This window comes from Triticum urartu, chromosome 6 (assembly GCF_003073215.2).
Source record: "Triticum urartu cultivar G1812 chromosome 6, Tu2.1, whole genome shotgun sequence".
In the NCBI taxonomy this organism is placed as follows: Eukaryota; Viridiplantae; Streptophyta; class Magnoliopsida; order Poales; family Poaceae; genus Triticum; species Triticum urartu.
In genome coordinates, this window is record NC_053027.1 from 552,835,055 (window position 1) to 552,852,667 (window position 17,613).

Sequence of the window (17,613 nt, forward strand, 5' to 3'; positions counted from 1 at the left end):
AACATATTTAAATGTTTCCAAAAATTCCAAAAAATCATGAGTGTTCATAAGACATATCCCTACAAACCATAAATGTTCAAATCAAAATTCAAAACACACAAAGAAAAACAAAAGACAAATTCAGCATGAATAATGTCGCAAAAAGCAAGCCAAAATGATACTGTTCAATTGTGTATTTTTTGACCGTTGGATCCCAGATCCACATATGAGCTCCCGCGGAAGCAGATGAGCTTAGGTGCTCCGGAGCACCATTGTTGATCAGAACTTATGGGACCTCAGCGAGATGGAATGAACAGTTGATCAGAAACACTCTTCTACCAATTGACCCAGAATTAATAATCTTCCAACTGAAACCCAAAGATCTATAATTGTCGTCAACTATATGTAGCATCTGACTATGGGTATGTCGCGAGATATTCAGGACAGGTCAGGAGTACCTGGCTCCCGAGTCCATGAAGACCATCGAGCGAGCAACAAGCAATAATCATCAAGCTGATAGTTCAGCAAAACATGCTTTAGCGCCATGTCTCGCTTGGCATTCTGCATGATATTCGCTTGATAGTTCGTCAAAACATGCTTTAGCGCCATGTCTCGCTTGGCATTCTGCATGATATTCGCTTGATAGTTCGGCAAAAATGCTTTAGCGCCATGTCTCGCTTGGCATTCTGCATGATATTGTAATATGTCCTTTGAACATTTCTGGTAATCAATAAAACTCGATAGAGTTTCCCTCAAAGCTAAAGATTAATAGGTTCCCTCATAAAACTCAATATGTCACAAGATATTCTGAAAATCCATCGATTTATTTGTATGGATAATACTCCATTATTTTATCAGTGACACTATAACAACAATTATGTGTAATACAATGTACAGATTAATAACTGAGATCTCTTCTGATTTCTTTCAATGATAATATGATACAGATCACATGTACATACAATTTTGCTAGGAGAAGATTCGTTAGTGCATACAGTAGAGGGATGACATCTGCTTTAGTTATACCGAGATCCCAATGAAATATTTCCTGAAATCTTCTTCATCCTTGCAATAAACTGACATGACCTTGTACACTTCAATCAGCAGCTTTGGAAATCGGCTTGAGAAATAACGATCAAATCCCTCAGGCAGTGACCCAAGTAACTCCTGAAAATTGATGAAAACGTTTAGCTTCTTGGCAACACAGAGAGGAGGAAACAAGGCTGAGCTCACTGGGGAGCATAACCATAACAAGCATTATCCATCCCTGAAGATTGCTATAGCACATTGAAGACCAACAGATGTAAATGATGGGGATTAAATCTTCTCAACTATACCTGATGCAAAGGTGGCAATAAACTTAGGGTCATTTCACAGAATTTCCTGGTCTTAGGAGTTTGGTGGGGGTGGAAGACCAGGTTGCTACCCGTGTTGTTAGTGCTGTGGTACATTAACAGTGAAATCGTTGTGCCAACCTAAGTGCTTCATAGTTATGGAACGCCAGTAGGATTTTTTTTCCTATGAATCAAACAAACTAGTACAAATGAATTCTAAGTGTAGGATCAAGGAAATCAAACAACCAGCAACCAAATACACTCTTGAAGGAAGCTTTTTTCTATGGAAGCCCTTGTTCAAGACTATTATTCCCCAGTCTCCTCTTTGATTCAAAGGATTTCTAAAGGAATTTTGAAGGATTCTAATTGGTAGGATTTTTTTTCCTATGTAGGTTGCTTGATTCGTAGAATACAATCCATAGGAAATTTTCCTTAGAATTCATTTGTACTAGTTTTCATAGGAAAATTTCCATCCACTCCAGCCTCATGTGAAGAATCCTACACTTCTCAAATGCCCATACTAATCATGTGGTACTGAAGATGGCATGCCACTCCAATCCTATGTTTTGCCTATTCCGGCGTTTTATAAATCCTGTGAAACGAAGAGGCTTTAACTGGGTGTGACAAGGCTCCACGGTTTGGAAGGGCAATGGTCTAACCGGCATCAATATTGCAGTCTGACCAGGTGTCCCAGATTGACATGCTTGTAGTAGCCATCATTATGCAGAGAACAATTTCTTGAGCCCCTCAATGAACTGTTGAGTTAGCCAGATTTAGAGCTCTTTAACAGCCATATTTGACTATTGTATTGTTCAGTGCAACTAGCTGCTACTGTGAGGGATGAGGCTGTTCAACCAGTTCTAAATTTCATCTTCAATAAGAGTAATAGCTATTTTTGTTTGCATGTGTGTGGGCATATTCTGCCACTCAGTCGCCATCCTTGGGCCCTTGATTCATCTCCATTCTTCGTACTGTTCATTTCATTAATTTTATTTTTTGGAGAAAAACAGTACAGGCGCAGACACTCACAACATGCACACACACACCCTACCACTATGAACGCATGCACATACACCTCAGCCGACAGATCTTAAGATTGTCTTAGTTGCCATAGGCACCTCATAGTTGACGGTCACATCATACCACTGAAAGGATAGAGCCGAAAAGCCTGAAATAGATCAAGGAAAATATGCGAGCACCCTTACCAAGTATAGGACTTGGACCTAGGTAGGCTGGTTCCACCAGAAGAAACCTAACCAACTAAGGTAAGCTTTGTTTGCAGCTCACTTTCTTTAGGAAAAGAAAGAGACAGCACCCAGTTGGGCAATGTTGACACATGATCACCTTCAAGCGAGCATCACCAACTTATCATTACTGGAAGCTAGACAGCTTGGATGACACTCGGTGATCTATACAAGATGGTAATGACGAGACACGTCACTGTATGAAGGTTGTAACTTGTCTAGGGTGGACATGTGCTGCTGCTAGCGGATTCAGTGTGCCTGTTTGGAGGGATTCATTTATTGGCTTACCTAAGCATGGAATAAGGAGACCGCCAAAGCCGAAAAACAGTATCAAGTTCATCTTTGGGTTATCTTCTCTTGCTCGTGTGCATTAATTTATGGTTTGCTTATTATAGATCACAAACAGTTTAACTCGAATTAGGTTGTCAGTGCACCAATATAGACTCATAGGTGTAACTGATTGTGTTTAAAATGCAAAACTTTTTTTAAACTTATTTCCATCAATTGTGCTAAACACATGTTTTAGCTTAAGAGAATCATAATCTATCTATCCACCCACTCTAGGTGGTTTCCTTGATCCTAGACCGCTCCACCGCCACCACTGACAGCAACTTCAGCGAATCCTCTACCTTCCCTGGAGAATTAACTCATGCCAGATCATGGTGGAATGATTAAATTTAGAACAAGAACACACCATAGGCATGTCAAGGTTGTGCTCAGGAGCATTCGCATGGTTGCCATGAGGAACAACAGAGACAGTGAATGGGGAGAAATATGTCACGGTAAGCATTTTGCTCACTAACCATGGAAAGAATAAACAGAAGTCCACTTTGGACCCAAAAAGCCGCAGCATGGAGATCAGATCTTTTTGGACTGGTTTTGTAACTTGGAATTTACATACTTTTACATACTCAATTTTAAATTAGAAAATGTAAAATAGAAACTTTGTGGAGACAGAGGGTATCTTAGACATTTTGAAGGACACAAACAATTATCTATAGTTAGGTGACATCTCTTGGAACATCCATGACTATAACTCATTTAATATGGTGCAAGGACCTACGATTGTGCATGTTTAATACAGTAATAAAACACAGGATTGTTGAAGTTCACCATACCAGTTTGACCAGCGAACAATATAGCCATACACATAGCATAAACAAGAGCAAATGCGACAAGAGGTGCAGCATAACTAACCTTGAGATCAGCTGGAAGCTCTCTGTAATGTCCTGACTTGTTTCTAATCAACCTGAGAAGGTCACGAGTTGACTCGAAATTATATTTCCTATAACGACCCACATCGGCAACCAGACCATCATCCAACTTTTCTCGCCATTTTCCACCAAAAGCTTGATGCCCTATGCTTTCCAAAGCATTAAGGAGGTCAGTTTCAGTGGTTTTCTCAATTCTATCGCTGGTATCTCTTAGAAACAAAAGCCGCAACTCAGGGCTCCAAAAGAGAGGATGATTTATCGCGTACACCGCTGTGGGTCTGTTGACATTTTAAAAGTGAATTTCAGTAAAAAAAAAACAGTAAGCCTTACATAACCTATGTGTTCAGCACAGCAAGAATGTACATTGACCTAAATTCTTACCTCTCATCTGGTTTTGGTTGTAACAACAGAGAAATAAGATGCACCGCTTCTGGAATGTGATCCACCACGAAGAGATCAAAGTGACCGTTTATAATGTTTATGTCCCGTTCATAGTACTCACCAAACGGATGCTTGCCTTTAGTGATACAATAGAAAATAAGGCAGCCCAAACTAAATAAATCCATTGCGCGAGTCTGACTAGCACGACGAAGCTGCTCAGGTGCTTGCCAACCGGAGCTTCCATATCCTGCAATACACTGTCGAGGATTAAACAGCTACTTTAAAAAGAAAAGAGTGCTATTATTGAAAAAATGCAAGTAGGGTTTAATCTTGCTTACCAGTGCCATGATGACTAAGAGACGACATATCCTCTTGCAAACGCTTACTGATACCCATATCAGAAAGCTTTGCGCCGAGAGATCCCTCCTTACTTATTAAGACATTCTGAGGCTTCAAATCGCGATGTATGATTCCTAAACTATGCAAATGCACAATACCAGCGACAACATCTCTGCATAAGAAAATTCACAAGATACGAGTGAGATGCATAAAAATAAATAAGATAGGAGCAATCATACAGGCACGGCAGCAGATGCACTGGCTAACAAAATCATGGGCATTATCAATATTTCAAGAAGCAAGAAATAGAAGAATACTGACAAAGCTATAGTAGATTGCAGCTAGTGGTGATATAGCAGGCATTATTTGCTCAAGTATATGTTAAGTACTGCGTACAAATGAGTATATCTGGATGTGCTGGGGTCATAACAAGTACCCATTCAGGTTTGTAAGGTCTACAAATCTTGCCACAAGTCAAACTTGATAAAGTTTGACCAAGTTTGTAGAAAAATACTACCGCTCTTCCGGTTTAAAGGGCTTATCTCAAAATTCTCAGCAACCAAGGTAGATGGTGAGTAGAGGGCACGAGTTTCATGAGTTCAAAACTGCCCACTAAAATATGCCTCACATGTTCAACTCCCAAAGCAATAAATGCAACACCCTCCCTCTAATTAGATCCATATGGTGCATACATGGCCTCTAATTCCCTCTCTCTCATCTCCATGGATTAAATGAGCCATGTGATTCAAAGCACTTTAACTCAATAAGACTGAAAGTGGGACTAATATAATGAAAATCCATTTTTTTTAGATAGGCCCTCTAAATTGGAAGGGAGGGAGTATATAAAAATCTACAATCCAATAAATACATTATGAAATGATATTTCATGATAGACCTAGTGATATTGATTTGGTGTTATGGATGTTGATATTTGTTCCTATAAACTTAGTCAAACTATGCCAACACATCCATTAGCAAGCTTCTTTCGAGTTTTGGATCTTCCACAATTGAAATGTAGCCAATTTATGCTCTGTTCGTCTAACTAGTTAGTAACGTTTATCTTCTAACTAATTAGCAACATCTATCTTAAGAGCCATAACAGAAAGTACACTACAATCTATAAATATAATCCATTAATTTACTATATCCATAGCACCGGACAGCACAGCACCATCAAGCTGGACCATATTCCTTCGAAATCCAGCCTTAACGTAATTTGATTAGTCAAAACTGCATTATCTTGAGAATAGGGAATGCAGTATCTTATGGAAGAGATAAAAAGGGGTAGACTCAAGGGCTCTTTGCCATTAAACTGTTCCATGTGTTCATGTAAAATAGCAATGGCATACACCTACAAATGGTGATATCACCAAGCATGCACATTGACCAGGTTGGTATTTAAAACTTTTCAGTCATTGATGTGGCTGATACACCTCGAGGGAGAAGGTGTTGGAATTATGCTCATACCCAACCAACATTTCTAGTGGATAATATAGAAGGACACGAGTTCAATACCTCATCAGCTTTAGGAGTTGTGGCGAAGGAAGTCCATCCTGCGTCCAAAGTTCTACATCTATTTTCTCAACATCTGAAAAAGATGGATCTGTATGCTGTTGGATCAGATCAGCCAAGCTGCAGCGGCACCTCTCAAGGGAAATATAAACAAAATTGTCATCCTGATCACAGCCATACAGTCTAACAATATTAGGATCACGATCCGATGCAATAAGATTCTGAATCTCTTTTTGGGCTATATCAGTGTGTGAACGAAGCAGGCGTTTCACTGCAACTTCACGTCCATCATAGGAACCCTCAAAGACAACTGTGCCATTGCTCCCTTTACCAATTTCCTTTTTGTGAACACGAAGTTTTCCAATCTGGCATCCGTCAAGGCCATCAGGGAGTGCATACAGCATCTCATTTGACCCACCAGTTCCACTGCTCTCTTTGTCAGATGCTGAACCGATCTCTGTGCTATTGGCCCTTCCATCTTTCTTCCGTGTTTTCCTTCTCTTAGATGTTCCCTCTGACTTCCCTCTAAGGTCTATTGATTTCTGTTCACGAACAAATGGCTTCATAAGTACACTCATGAATTGCTTGCAAGACTTGCTTGAATAGGCCAACCTCACCAGCCAAGCAAGGACCACCAATAAGGTAAGCACCGGGAATAGCAATCCATAAGCATTATTAGTGAACCTGTTGGCTTGGGGGTCAGCAGGGACAAGATGAACAAGAGCACCATCAACAGTTTGATTCTGAGTGCCATTCAGGGCTACACCAGACTTGCTAGCAGTTTGTTGTGGAATCACCAAAGTTTGAAGTTGTCTCAAAGCATCAGCACCATCCCTAGTGGTAACTTTGTTCACATCTTGCAAGACAAGTGCATTGGCTGTACTGGAATCAGGTAAAGTAAGTTTGATCGGTACACCATCAGTCCTAATGCACGGAATATTTTCTTGCAAACAGGATGATTGTTCAAGCATATTTGGATGGCTTTGTTTAACATAGTAGTTTGCAGAGAAAGAAGACCGTGTCCAGTTAAACAAATGTACACCAAGATCTGATGCACTGAGAGAATAATCGGTTCTCACAACCACAATGATATTAGAACTTCTACCAACATCTAACTTGGATGGTGCTTCCCCAGCCGGGACTGCTAACTCATTCAAGGCGGCTGGCAGACTATGCTTGTAAATGATCTCACCACTATCAGCATCAACGGCAAAAGTTGTCGAGGCTTTTGATCCAATAGTAACCACAGAATCCCGTATGTATGGAGTTCTAGCGATAAACTCTTCCAATTCCCAGGGAAGTTTCTACAGGAATAAGCCATGGATGAGAAACATAATTTTTTATCAAAAAGTACTTGGAGAACTAGCATACTTGTGTAAAGCATACCACACCGGTGCCATTATGAACTTCCACGAGATCAGACTCGTCCAAAGGATATATGAGATAGCTCAAATCAGAGTTTGTGGTGGTAATGTGCTTGGACAGAGGTGGTCCTGTGGAGAACTGCCACAGAGGAGATTCTGATAGACGGTCCACAAGTTGAATTGTGCCATTGTCATAAAATCGCAGTTCAGAGCTGTTCGCAAAACAAGCAAAGAACTCCAGTCAATCACAGGACAGGTCTGTAAGTTGCTATAAAATTGAAACAGAGGACAGATCTGCAAGTTGCTATAAGATTAATCACATGAAAGATCAGCAAATTGCCACAGAAACTGCCAGCTACTTGACAGCCTAATTGATAGATCAAAAGAGAAAAATACAGCATAGATCCCAAACAAAAAGAGTAGCTAATCTGGTAAACAAACTCAACATTTTATTATTACCTAAACCTCCCACTTTGGGAATAGAAGAGCAAAAGCTCCCTCCACACCAGAGCACCCTAAAATCCAGTGAGGCGTCATCCATGAACTAGTACTTCCAAGATTCATCTGAACACAGGGTAACTCACGCGGGCACACTTATACTTAACCTAGGCAGCTAGAGAGCCAGCTCTTTCCTCTTCTCCACTCAAATGCAGCACGAAATAAGCTTACAGAAATAGCTGAAAACATGATAAAAGCTTGCAAGACCTACCACAATCCATTTCTCCATTATTCCGAGAGAGCGATTAAGAGGGCAAGCCATGCAGAGTGGCGCTTAGGGGAGTTGGACGGGGACACGATCTAGCTCACCTGATGCCGGGCCCTACATCCGGGTTCTTTACAGCCTTCGACGGCACCGACCGGCGGCGCGGCGGCCTGACCAGGAACGGCTGCTCCGCGGGGACGATCTCCGTGGAGCCCGCCTCGTCCCCTCGCCCCTCGCCGGCGGGGAGCGCGAGGGACGGCGCCGGCTGCTGCGGCGGCGGCAGGGGGAGCGGGAGGAGAAGGGGGGCAGGGGCGGAGTCGGCGTCGTCCTCGAAGCGGGCCCCGCGGAAGGCGAGGCCCGACAGGAGGACGAGCGGGAGGAGGAACCGCCGGAGCGACCTCATCGTCGTCGTCGACGTCGTCAGCCGCGGCGAGGGGCGCGGGAGGGCATGGGGCGAGGCTAGGGTTTCCGAGAGGGGATTCGTTGGGGACGGGGGTTTGGATCTCGGCTGGGTTGGCTGGTTTGCTTCGCGGGGAAGGAGGAGGCTTCTGGAATCGATGGATTTGACCAGGAAGGAAGGGATGGAGGAAGGAGACGGGAAAGTGACGGCGGCGCCGGATTTGCGAGCCTGCAGGGGGTGCGATTGTCAATTTTTTTAATTTATCTTTTGGAAAGCCCTTCATTTCAGTCGACTGATCCTAGACGTTGCTTTGGCCGTGTCCCCCGTCAACCACGTGACTTGTGGGACCCACCCGCCGCTCCACCGACCCTTATCCTCTTGGGCAGTACTAGGCGCCGGCGCGCCGGTTGGGCCGGTCATGCCCGAGCCATCCGATACAGCGAGCCTCAACCGTTGATCTACACGTTGACTTTTCCCCAATCTCTTTCTCTCTCTTCGTACACAGCGCGAGCACTATCCCGCATCGACTGGACGTCCTCCCGGCCGCCGGCCACCACCCGCTCACCTGGACTTCTTTCCTCTGCCGCCCATGCTGCTGGATGCGCTCGCCGTCCTCATCGCCGTCGGTCACCGCCGGTCGCCGTCGCAGCATCTGTTCTCGCTGGTCCAGCACAAAGCTGTCGCTCTCGTAGCAAAAACGACGCCGTCTTGAAGCACGTCAACGGCCTTCGTCGTTGCAGCACCTAGCAGCCGCCGTCGTAGCACATCCGTCGCTGCACTCTCATGCCGCCGGGCTCAGCTCTCAACGTCGCTGCTCGCACCATTGGTGCGCCAGTTGAAGCTTTTCTTCATACCGGTTGAAGCTTTTTTTCATGCCGGTTGAAGCTTTTTTGTAGATTGAAACTTTCCACCGTGTTGATTGAAGCTTTTTTCATCTAAGATCGAAGCTTGTTCTGTAAACGGGTGTAACTATTTTCGTCTTGTAGTGTCCGGTTGAAACTTTGTATATCTTTTGGTTGAATCTTTTTTTATCTAAGGTTGAAACTTTTTTCATAACGGTTGCAGCTTTTTCAGTTTGAGAGTGGCTGTTGAAGCTTCCCTGTTCATGGTTGAAGCTTTTTCTATCTAGGCTTGAAGCTTTTTTGGCAATGGTTGCAACACTCATATCGGTGATTGTAGCTTTTTTTGTGTCTGGTTCCAGCATTTCAAAAATACGGTGGTAGCAAAAATTGACGCTGATTCCAGCCAAATACAAAACGGTGGTAGCAAAATCGCCGCCGCCTTGTAGCACGCCCTGCCGTCTCTGTAGTTGCAGCACCTATTCATCTTGTCATAGCACCACCATTGTCGGCCGTAGCTCTCAACGTTTCCGTTCGCGCAAAAAAATCAGCATGCCGGTTGAAGCTTTTTGTCACGCCGGTAGAAGCTTCTTTCCACGCCGGTTGAAGCATTTTTCACAGAGTTGAAGTTTTTCCCCATGCCGGTGGAAGCTTTTTTCACCGCGGGTTGAAGCTTTTTTCCAGCATTGAAGCTTTTTCCCATGTCCATCGGCGCCCGGCGCCCACCTGTTTGCAGCATTGCCGCACACCGGTTGTATCATCTTAGGTCGCCGTTTGAAGCTTTCATATGAGAGTACGGTTGTAGCTTTTTAGTTCGCGGTGGTTCAGTTGAAACTTTTACAAACTGTAGTTGAAGCTTTCATATCAATGATTGTAGCTCTTGAGTCGCACCATGGTCCGGTTGAAGCTTTATATACAGTTGGTCGAAGTTTTTCGAATCAACGGTGGAAACTTTTCACCAGAACGGTTCCAGCATGCAACATCGTCTCAGGTATCGCGCACCCATGGCTGGTCGCGTGCCATCGACGAACACCAGCATCACGCGCAAAACTCTTGCAGCTCCCCCATCGCGACTTCTCCGCCCCCGCCGTCTTCTCCGCCCCGCAGTGGCTCGCCCTAATAGCAAGGGCTCATCATGCCTGTGCGCTGTGTGCGTGTGGCGGCAGAGATGGAGGAACAGTTGCAACGCCCCACGTTCGTGAGGAATAAGAAAGACAAAAGGAAGGGAAAAAACGATTCAGATAAGATGCGCTCGTGGCCTGCGCGACCCATGATCGAGATTATCGCAAGGCTGGCGTGCGACCGGCCCAAGTTTTGGCCGGCGCACCGCCTAGAAACGTTTCCCTATCCTCTTCCTTCGCTGGAGACATATCGCCTTCTTCCTCCCAGCCACCCCCTCTGCTCTATCTCTCTCTCTCTCTCTTCCTATCTCTGGCACATGTTTGTCTGCTACTTCGACGGGATCTAGCTCCCCGAGAGCCTCCCACATCTCCTAGCATCTCAGTCATCCTCGGTCGGCAGAGCTCACGACGCCACTGCTCTGAGGGGCTACGACAGTTGTTTGAAGGCCTGTCACTATGGCTGCGAATGGTGTTGGTGTTATAGGTTGGTCATATGCGTTGTTGCAAGTCAGGCTGCTAGTGTTGCATGGTAGTGCTCGGTACTGTGAGCGGCGCTACCGGGGCGAAGTCAGGCGAGGCATTGTCGTGCTTGGAGACGGTGCGGCAAGGGTGTCGTCGTGCAGCGGGCAGTGAGCTCAAGCGCTCGCCAGTGATGCGAGGAGAGGTGTGCGATGAGGAGGTCATGGGATTTCAGGAGCACGAGTGGATGACTGTGATTGTGTGCATCCGACGGTTGAGGAGGTGTTATCGGCCCAAAAATCCATTAGTATAATATAATATGTACTTAATGATATCATGTAAATGCATAAATGGATAGGAGTTAGTTGTAGCATTTTCGAAGTAAGAGTATCGATCTCAAAAAGAGCACGTGAAATGTTGTTCGCCTCTTGTAGAGGTTTATTGGAAAGTGCCTACAAGTTAATTAAGGTGCAAAGCAAACGCGATGCGGAAGTGTAATTATTTCAGTGGTGTTCTGGTTTCAATTTAACTACGTAGTAATAATAAAGAACAACAAAGTGAAAGTGATGAAAGCTACAATAAGGCTAAGGCGTTCTCACGGAGTCTGGATTTCCTAGTAGTATGTTTGTTACTTAATTATGCTAATGCATAATTCTGGCTTATGATAATAATCCATTTTATATGCTTTTATAAATGGACGGAGCCAAGTATAGACACATGCATACATGCACAGCTCCGTATCACACACGCCACCACCGCTCCTCCCCAATGCTGGTGATGACAATGATGAATAAATGTGATACGTCTCTATCGTATCTACTTTTTCAAACGTTTTTGCTCTTGGTTTGGACTCTAATTTGCTTGATTTGAATGAAAATAATCTAGACTGACGTTGTTTTCAATAGAATTGCCATGGTGTTGTTTTTGTGCAGAAATCAAAGTTCTCAAATTAACCTGAAAATTTACGGAGAATTTACGAAGAAAGTAGGACGAAAACGTGCATCAACCACTATGTATAGATTACCCCAATGTCACCTCGGGAATCCGTGAGTTGAGTGCCAAAACATATATCAAGTGAATCAATAGAACACCCATTGTCACCACGGGTATCCATAAAAGTATTCAATCTGATAATAGTGAAACCTCAAAGGTAAAAACTCAATTCATCCAATAGAACACTCATTGTCACCACGGGTATCCATAAAAGTATTCAATCTGATAATAGTGAAACCTCAAAGGTAAAAACTCAATTCATCACAACAAGATAGAGAGGGGGAAATACCATATGATCCAACTATATTAAAAAATCTCGTGGTACATCAGGATCCTGCCAAATCAATAACACGAAAAAGAGATCAAACACATAACTACTTGTACATACCCCTAGCCTCGAGGGCGAACTACTCCCTACTCGTCATGATGGTCATCGAGATGATAAGATGGCCTCCGGTGATGATTTCCTCCTCCGGCAGGGTGCCGGAACAGGGCTCCAAATGATATTTCGAAGGTACAGAGGCTTGCGGCGGCGGAGTCGAAGTTCTAGGGTTATTTCTGGGGAGGGGGGGGGTTATCTATTTATAAGTTTTTTGGCGTCAATCTCACGCGAAGAGGAGCTAAGATGGGCCCCCGAGGCACTATGGCACCATTACCCCCTGGGCGCGCCCTGGTGCCTTGTGGGCACCTCGTTGCTCTTCTGGTCCTACGACGAAGCTTCGGGGGTCTCTTTTGTTTCAAAAAAAATCGTCAAAAAGTTTCAGCTCATTCCGAGAACTTTTATTTCTGCACAAAAAACAACATCACGGTAGTTCTGCTGAAAACAATATTAGTTCGGGTTAGTTTCATTCAAATCATACCAAAACCATATAGAATTGTTGTAAATATGACATGAATACTTTATAAATTATAGATACATTAGAGACGTATTAACGAGGTATTCATATAATTTATGGGAGGTTCTCTGGTGTGGTGTTTTTGCAAGTCCTCTATACATCTTCCCCTGAAACATGTTTTCTTCTTTATTTCTCTTCAAACTAACATACGAATGGCATATGCATGACTATTCTATCAACATAATAAATCAAATAATGTTATTTCAGACACACATAATTGAACATCAGTTCAAAACCACAATTTATGAAGTTTGATTTGAAATTCAAATAGAAACATAACAAATCCGGTAAATGATTCAAAATAGACACAACAAATGGTTCAAAAAGGAAGATCAACCATGCAACATATGGTTCACCTAAAGAAGACATCAAGCATAAAGCATTTAGAAACATTATAACCGAGCACTTTTCCAGCCCTCTCACGCACTCAACACTTCTGGCCATCGGATCGAGCGTGCTACACGTTTCTGGCCGTTGGATGCGAGTGGGCCGACTGTCCTTGAGGGTAGCTGCTCCGATGGAAAAATCGGGTTAATGTGGTTGATTGGGCCATATGCCTAGCAGACGGCCCGTCTAGCGTACGTCCATGAAAAAAAGACACACGCACAAGCGCAGCGAAGAGTTAATCTGTTCCTCTCCCTGACCTATCGTTCTCTCCCTCTGGACCAAGAAGACGCCGCTCCCCCTCCCCCGCCCCGATTCCAGTAGCCGCCGCCACGACACCGACCGCCTGCGGATAGTGCACGGTGATGTGGGGGTCGGCCTCGGTCACGGTCCCATCGTTCAGCCCCTCCGCTTCCTCTACCTCACGCACGGTGACGGCAACTGATGGAGATGCTGGCTGCGAGGGGATCCCCAGAAAACCAAGGAGGTGTGCCCCGCCCCCCTTCCCGTGGTAAATTGGGCGATGCACTCCTGGTGACGTGGTGAGGGGGTATAAACCGGTAGGAGTCCGACGATGGCAAGGGACGCAATGCGTGAGGACTGGGGAGGGAGAGATGGGTTCGCTCGAAATTCACGCGAACGCCTTCGGCGGTAGCTGTCGAGACGGCCGGCGCCAGTGCGGCCATCAAGAAAGTCCGGTTGCTCTTTGGCGTCTTGAGGACACCCCTTCTGCCTGTTCCGTCCCCGCCTCTCAGTGTTAAGGGCAGGCACTCCAATGTCCAATTGTAAGTGCATCTCGACTTTATCAGTGTGTTAGGGCAAATGCTAAGTCAAATATCGTCTTGGATGTTTATCTGAGTACTCTTGATTTTTTAAACTCATGGTCTGCAACTCTGCGTACTGTATAGACTTATTACTCTGATTACACTGCTGCAAAAATTGTTCCTCCTTACAGGAACAAAGAAGGAGCTCCTAGCAGAATGTTGTTGGTTTAGGATTATGTGTTATTGAACAAGAATGATCATCCCATTGAGTATAAATGTTATTTTAATAATCATTTGTCAGGATTAAAAATAAATTTTGTCTTCTGGAGAGGGCCGACCTTCACCGCTACGTCGGTCGATGCCATGATAGTCATCCGCTGCCACCTGCCAGGATAGGCAAGAAGGCAAGTGCCTCCTCGTGGTGCTGGGAAAAGTAAACCTGCTTGTCAGGTGAGGTTCCAGTCCGTCCGCCATGAGGATATCGGGACTCGCTTATGTACCATAATTTGGACTCGCTTATGTACCATAATTTTTTATGGATACGTTTTTGAGGTTCAATCTTCCCTTTATTTTGTGGTTCTTCTTTGAGCAATTGAACAGCTTGTAGATTACGATTTGATTTTGGTTCGCAGGAACAAGGTTCAGCGCATAACTCTTTACATGGAAATCTTTCATTGGTGTGCCATGCATAGGACGAGCCAACACAAGTAACAAAAAGAACTTTCCTAATGGCAAGCAGGGCATTGCCGGCCTATCTTCCTGGTTAAGTGTGCACTTTGCTTGTTTTCTTTACACTATTCAGGCTTAGATTTCCTTAGCCACGCATTTCGTGTATTTGATGCACCACATAGACCAGTCAAGCATTTGATGGTTTTTATTTTCTGTGTATGAGGACAACATGTACTCACTATAACAGATGACATCAATCTTCATGCTAGAAAGAGCTTCATGTCAATCTTACCATTTACTGTTCACTTCTTAATAGTTGGATCATTCAGTTTAAGAATATACGAGGCATTGGACTTGAGAGATGGACCAATAGAGGATCTGATTACCTTGGCAGATGTGATCTCAATGTTATTTCACTTACCATCCTTTTTATTGAGAGTGAAGATATTCTACGGGTATTCACTTCTATTGCACTGTCTCTACCCGAAGTTCATCCCTAGCTATTGGACTGGTTTGTGTGCTTCCTGCCAAGATTCACTGTTGACATTATCTATTTGATTTGTGTAATCCACTATACAAACAAAATTGCTTTTTCCCTTCCAAAATAAACTGTGTAGTGCACATCCAGCATAGATAAGTCTTCTATATTGTTTCGTTTGAATGGAATTCACACACAAAAAAAGACAGTCTATGTGAGAAGAATGGCAGTCTGATGACTTCAAATATTTCCATTTCCAGATTGTGCCAATCTTAGCTCACATCGGCAACTCTATTCGTCGTATTCTATATGGATACCGCTACTGGTTCTATATATCATAAATAACAAATTCAGTTTATTCATTATAAATAAATTATAATCCTCCAAATTTCTTTATATATTTGCTTTCAGGTATGGGGACAATGGTCTTCTGCTTAGATAGTAAGCTAAAGTGACCACATAGTATTTCTCCTCTAGCATCTGGGTCTACTTTTGTTCCGACATCTCATACTTTGCCAATCTTGTTGTTTTTTCATTCCTTTTCCTTTGCTCGAATTTTGCAGTTTTTTCTTTACATGCCAATTATGGTTATATGAATAGCAATAATTTGTTTTAATCTAGAATCATGGCTTTCTTTGTGATTTTCTATAAAACCCAAAAACCTTGCATAGCAGCCAAACCATTCTTACTTAGCGCAAGATATCGATATTCATAAATTGCAAGGAAGACTTACATCATTCATTTTAAGTAGTCTTCCAAAATAATTACATAGTGATTTAACCATCTATTAAAAGAACAAGTTGCTAGGGCAGACTCCCTTTCTGATTATGTACCTTTGATGCAGCTACTAATTCATGATTTGGCAGATTTCATTTTCCCATACCTTTGATTATGTAACTTACATCATTCATGCTAGGGTAACTTCATTCTCGATTCTATTAAGATTTTTTATGGAAGTGTTTCATTTGCTTATCCCCAGTGGAAGTTTCATTTTCCCATACCTTTTGAAATCGTATATTTTTTTAAGACAACCAAAGGTTTGAGACGTTCTTTGCTTTTTTATGATGTGCTTCTGCACAATGCACCAATTCAGAAGGATCAAAAGTTGGCAATGCGAAAAATGCTTTCAAACTTCATTCTCGATTCTATAAGATTTTTTATGGAAGTGTTTCATTTGCTTCTCCCCAGTGGAAGTTTCATTTTCCCATGCCTTTTGAAATCGCATATTTTTTTTACGACAACCAAAGGTTTGAGATGTTCTATGCTTTTTATGATATGCTTGTGCAAAATGCACCATTCAGAGGGATCAAAAGTTGACAATGTGAAAAATTCTTTCACGATGTTAGTCTTTAAAGTTGTATTTTACCTATGACTCCATTATAATAGATCCAGGGACCTATTCACAAAAACATGTATTAACATTATTAATGTCGTGTATTGTAACTACTTATTTGTATGGTGTAACTGTACTATTTACCTTTTTTTTTATCTCAGCTCTTTTGAGAATGTTCAAATTTGTAAAGCAAATTCATCCAGTCATTTATATCTAGATATTATAATTTGAGGTGTTGATTTGTTCATTTATTGTTGACCTGCTATTTTTTCGTATCATTCATAAGTTGTCAGATAGCATATGCAACTATAAGTGATGTGCAATATAAGCTAGGAACAAGAAAAAGAAGTAAAGATCTCATCTTCTGCAACAAAAAAGAGAGTGAAGAACATTACCATCCTGTTCTCCCAACATCACCTTCCAATTTAGTTATCAAGTATTTTTATGTTATGAAACCTCCTTTCATCATATTGCCAAAAGAGACGGGCGCAGCAACGCGCGCCATCCATGATCTAGTAAATAGAAAGATCAATCATAGAGCATCATTCCCGACTTCCATTACTGATGAGGAACACTAGATGAGAAGAAAGAAAACACATGCCAGATCTATTTGGCTACCTCTAAATGCTTCCACTCTAGTGTAGTATTTCTTTCCTTTTCTTTTCTATCCTACCTACTGTTTTCTAGAGTCCTATAATTGTGAGTAGCTATGAGTAGAATGGTGAAACTTACATAATGTTTTCTAGAGTATTCCAGCTATAAGTAGAAGTATGCGAAGGCTTCCCAAAGCCCTATAAATAGAGGTCCTCACCTCTACTTTGTAACCAGACTATGTACCCCTACCTATAATAGAACTTGTTGTTCTTATCTAAGATCTTGGAGTAGATCTTGTGCCCTAGGAGTTCTGGATTGAACTCTTGCTGCCCTATCAGCCTACATTCGCCTCTAGAGCGATATCTAGCACAGCACGTTGAAGCTGTTCCTTCAACACTTGTGCTGTACACATTGTAGCAGCAAGGTGGAGTTGCTCCTTCACAACCTTTGTGCTGCTTCAGGTGGTATCAGAGCCTCGTTGACCCATAATCGTTCTTGTTGTCCTCTTCAAGAGCAAGTTGGAGCAAGTAATGGAGCAATTGGAGAAGAGGATGGATGCTGCTGAACAACAAATCAAAGAGCTCCGTGAAGATCTTAATAGGAGATTTGACCA

At 43.0% G+C, this 17,613-nt stretch overlaps 1 protein-coding gene across 2 annotated transcripts; it reads right to left on the bottom strand.

Moving 5' to 3' along the window:
* Positions 1 to 784: 784 nt before the first annotated feature.
* LOC125515275 (serine/threonine-protein kinase/endoribonuclease IRE1-like) lies at positions 785 to 8,632 on the bottom strand. Of its 2 annotated transcripts, XM_048680717.1 has the most exons (7): positions 8,175 to 8,632; positions 7,390 to 7,579; positions 6,007 to 7,307; positions 4,491 to 4,663; positions 4,153 to 4,399; positions 3,755 to 4,049; positions 785 to 1,146 (listed from the first exon to the last, which is right to left on the bottom strand). In XM_048680717.1, the coding sequence occupies exons 1-7, from the start codon at positions 8,471 to 8,473 to the stop codon at positions 1,000 to 1,002; spliced, it is 2,652 nt and encodes an 883-aa protein (XP_048536674.1). In that variant the 5' UTR covers positions 8,474 to 8,632; the 3' UTR covers positions 785 to 999. The 2 variants fall into 2 exon arrangements, with proteins under 2 accessions (XP_048536674.1, XP_048536675.1); XM_048680718.1 differs by lacking the exon at positions 8,175 to 8,632 and having other exon boundaries at positions 7,395 to 7,579.
* Between the last annotated feature and the right edge of the window lie 8,981 nt (positions 8,633 to 17,613).

What these genes read in the sequence shown, in the direction of transcription:
- LOC125515275 (XM_048680717.1), bottom strand. Translation starts at nt 8,473, where the DNA reads ATGAGGTCGCTCCGGCGGTTCCTCCTCCCGCTCGTCCTCCTGTCGGGC. An exon ending in GATGTAGGGCCCGGCATCAG is followed by an intron (nt 7,580 to 8,174) that starts GTGAGCTAGATC and finishes TTTTGCGAACAG; the next exon opens with CTCTGAACTGCGATTTTATG. An exon ending in CAACTCCTAAAGCTGATGAG is followed by an intron (nt 4,664 to 6,006) that starts GTATTGAACTCG and finishes TTTCTTATGCAG; the next exon opens with AGATGTTGTCGCTGGTATTG.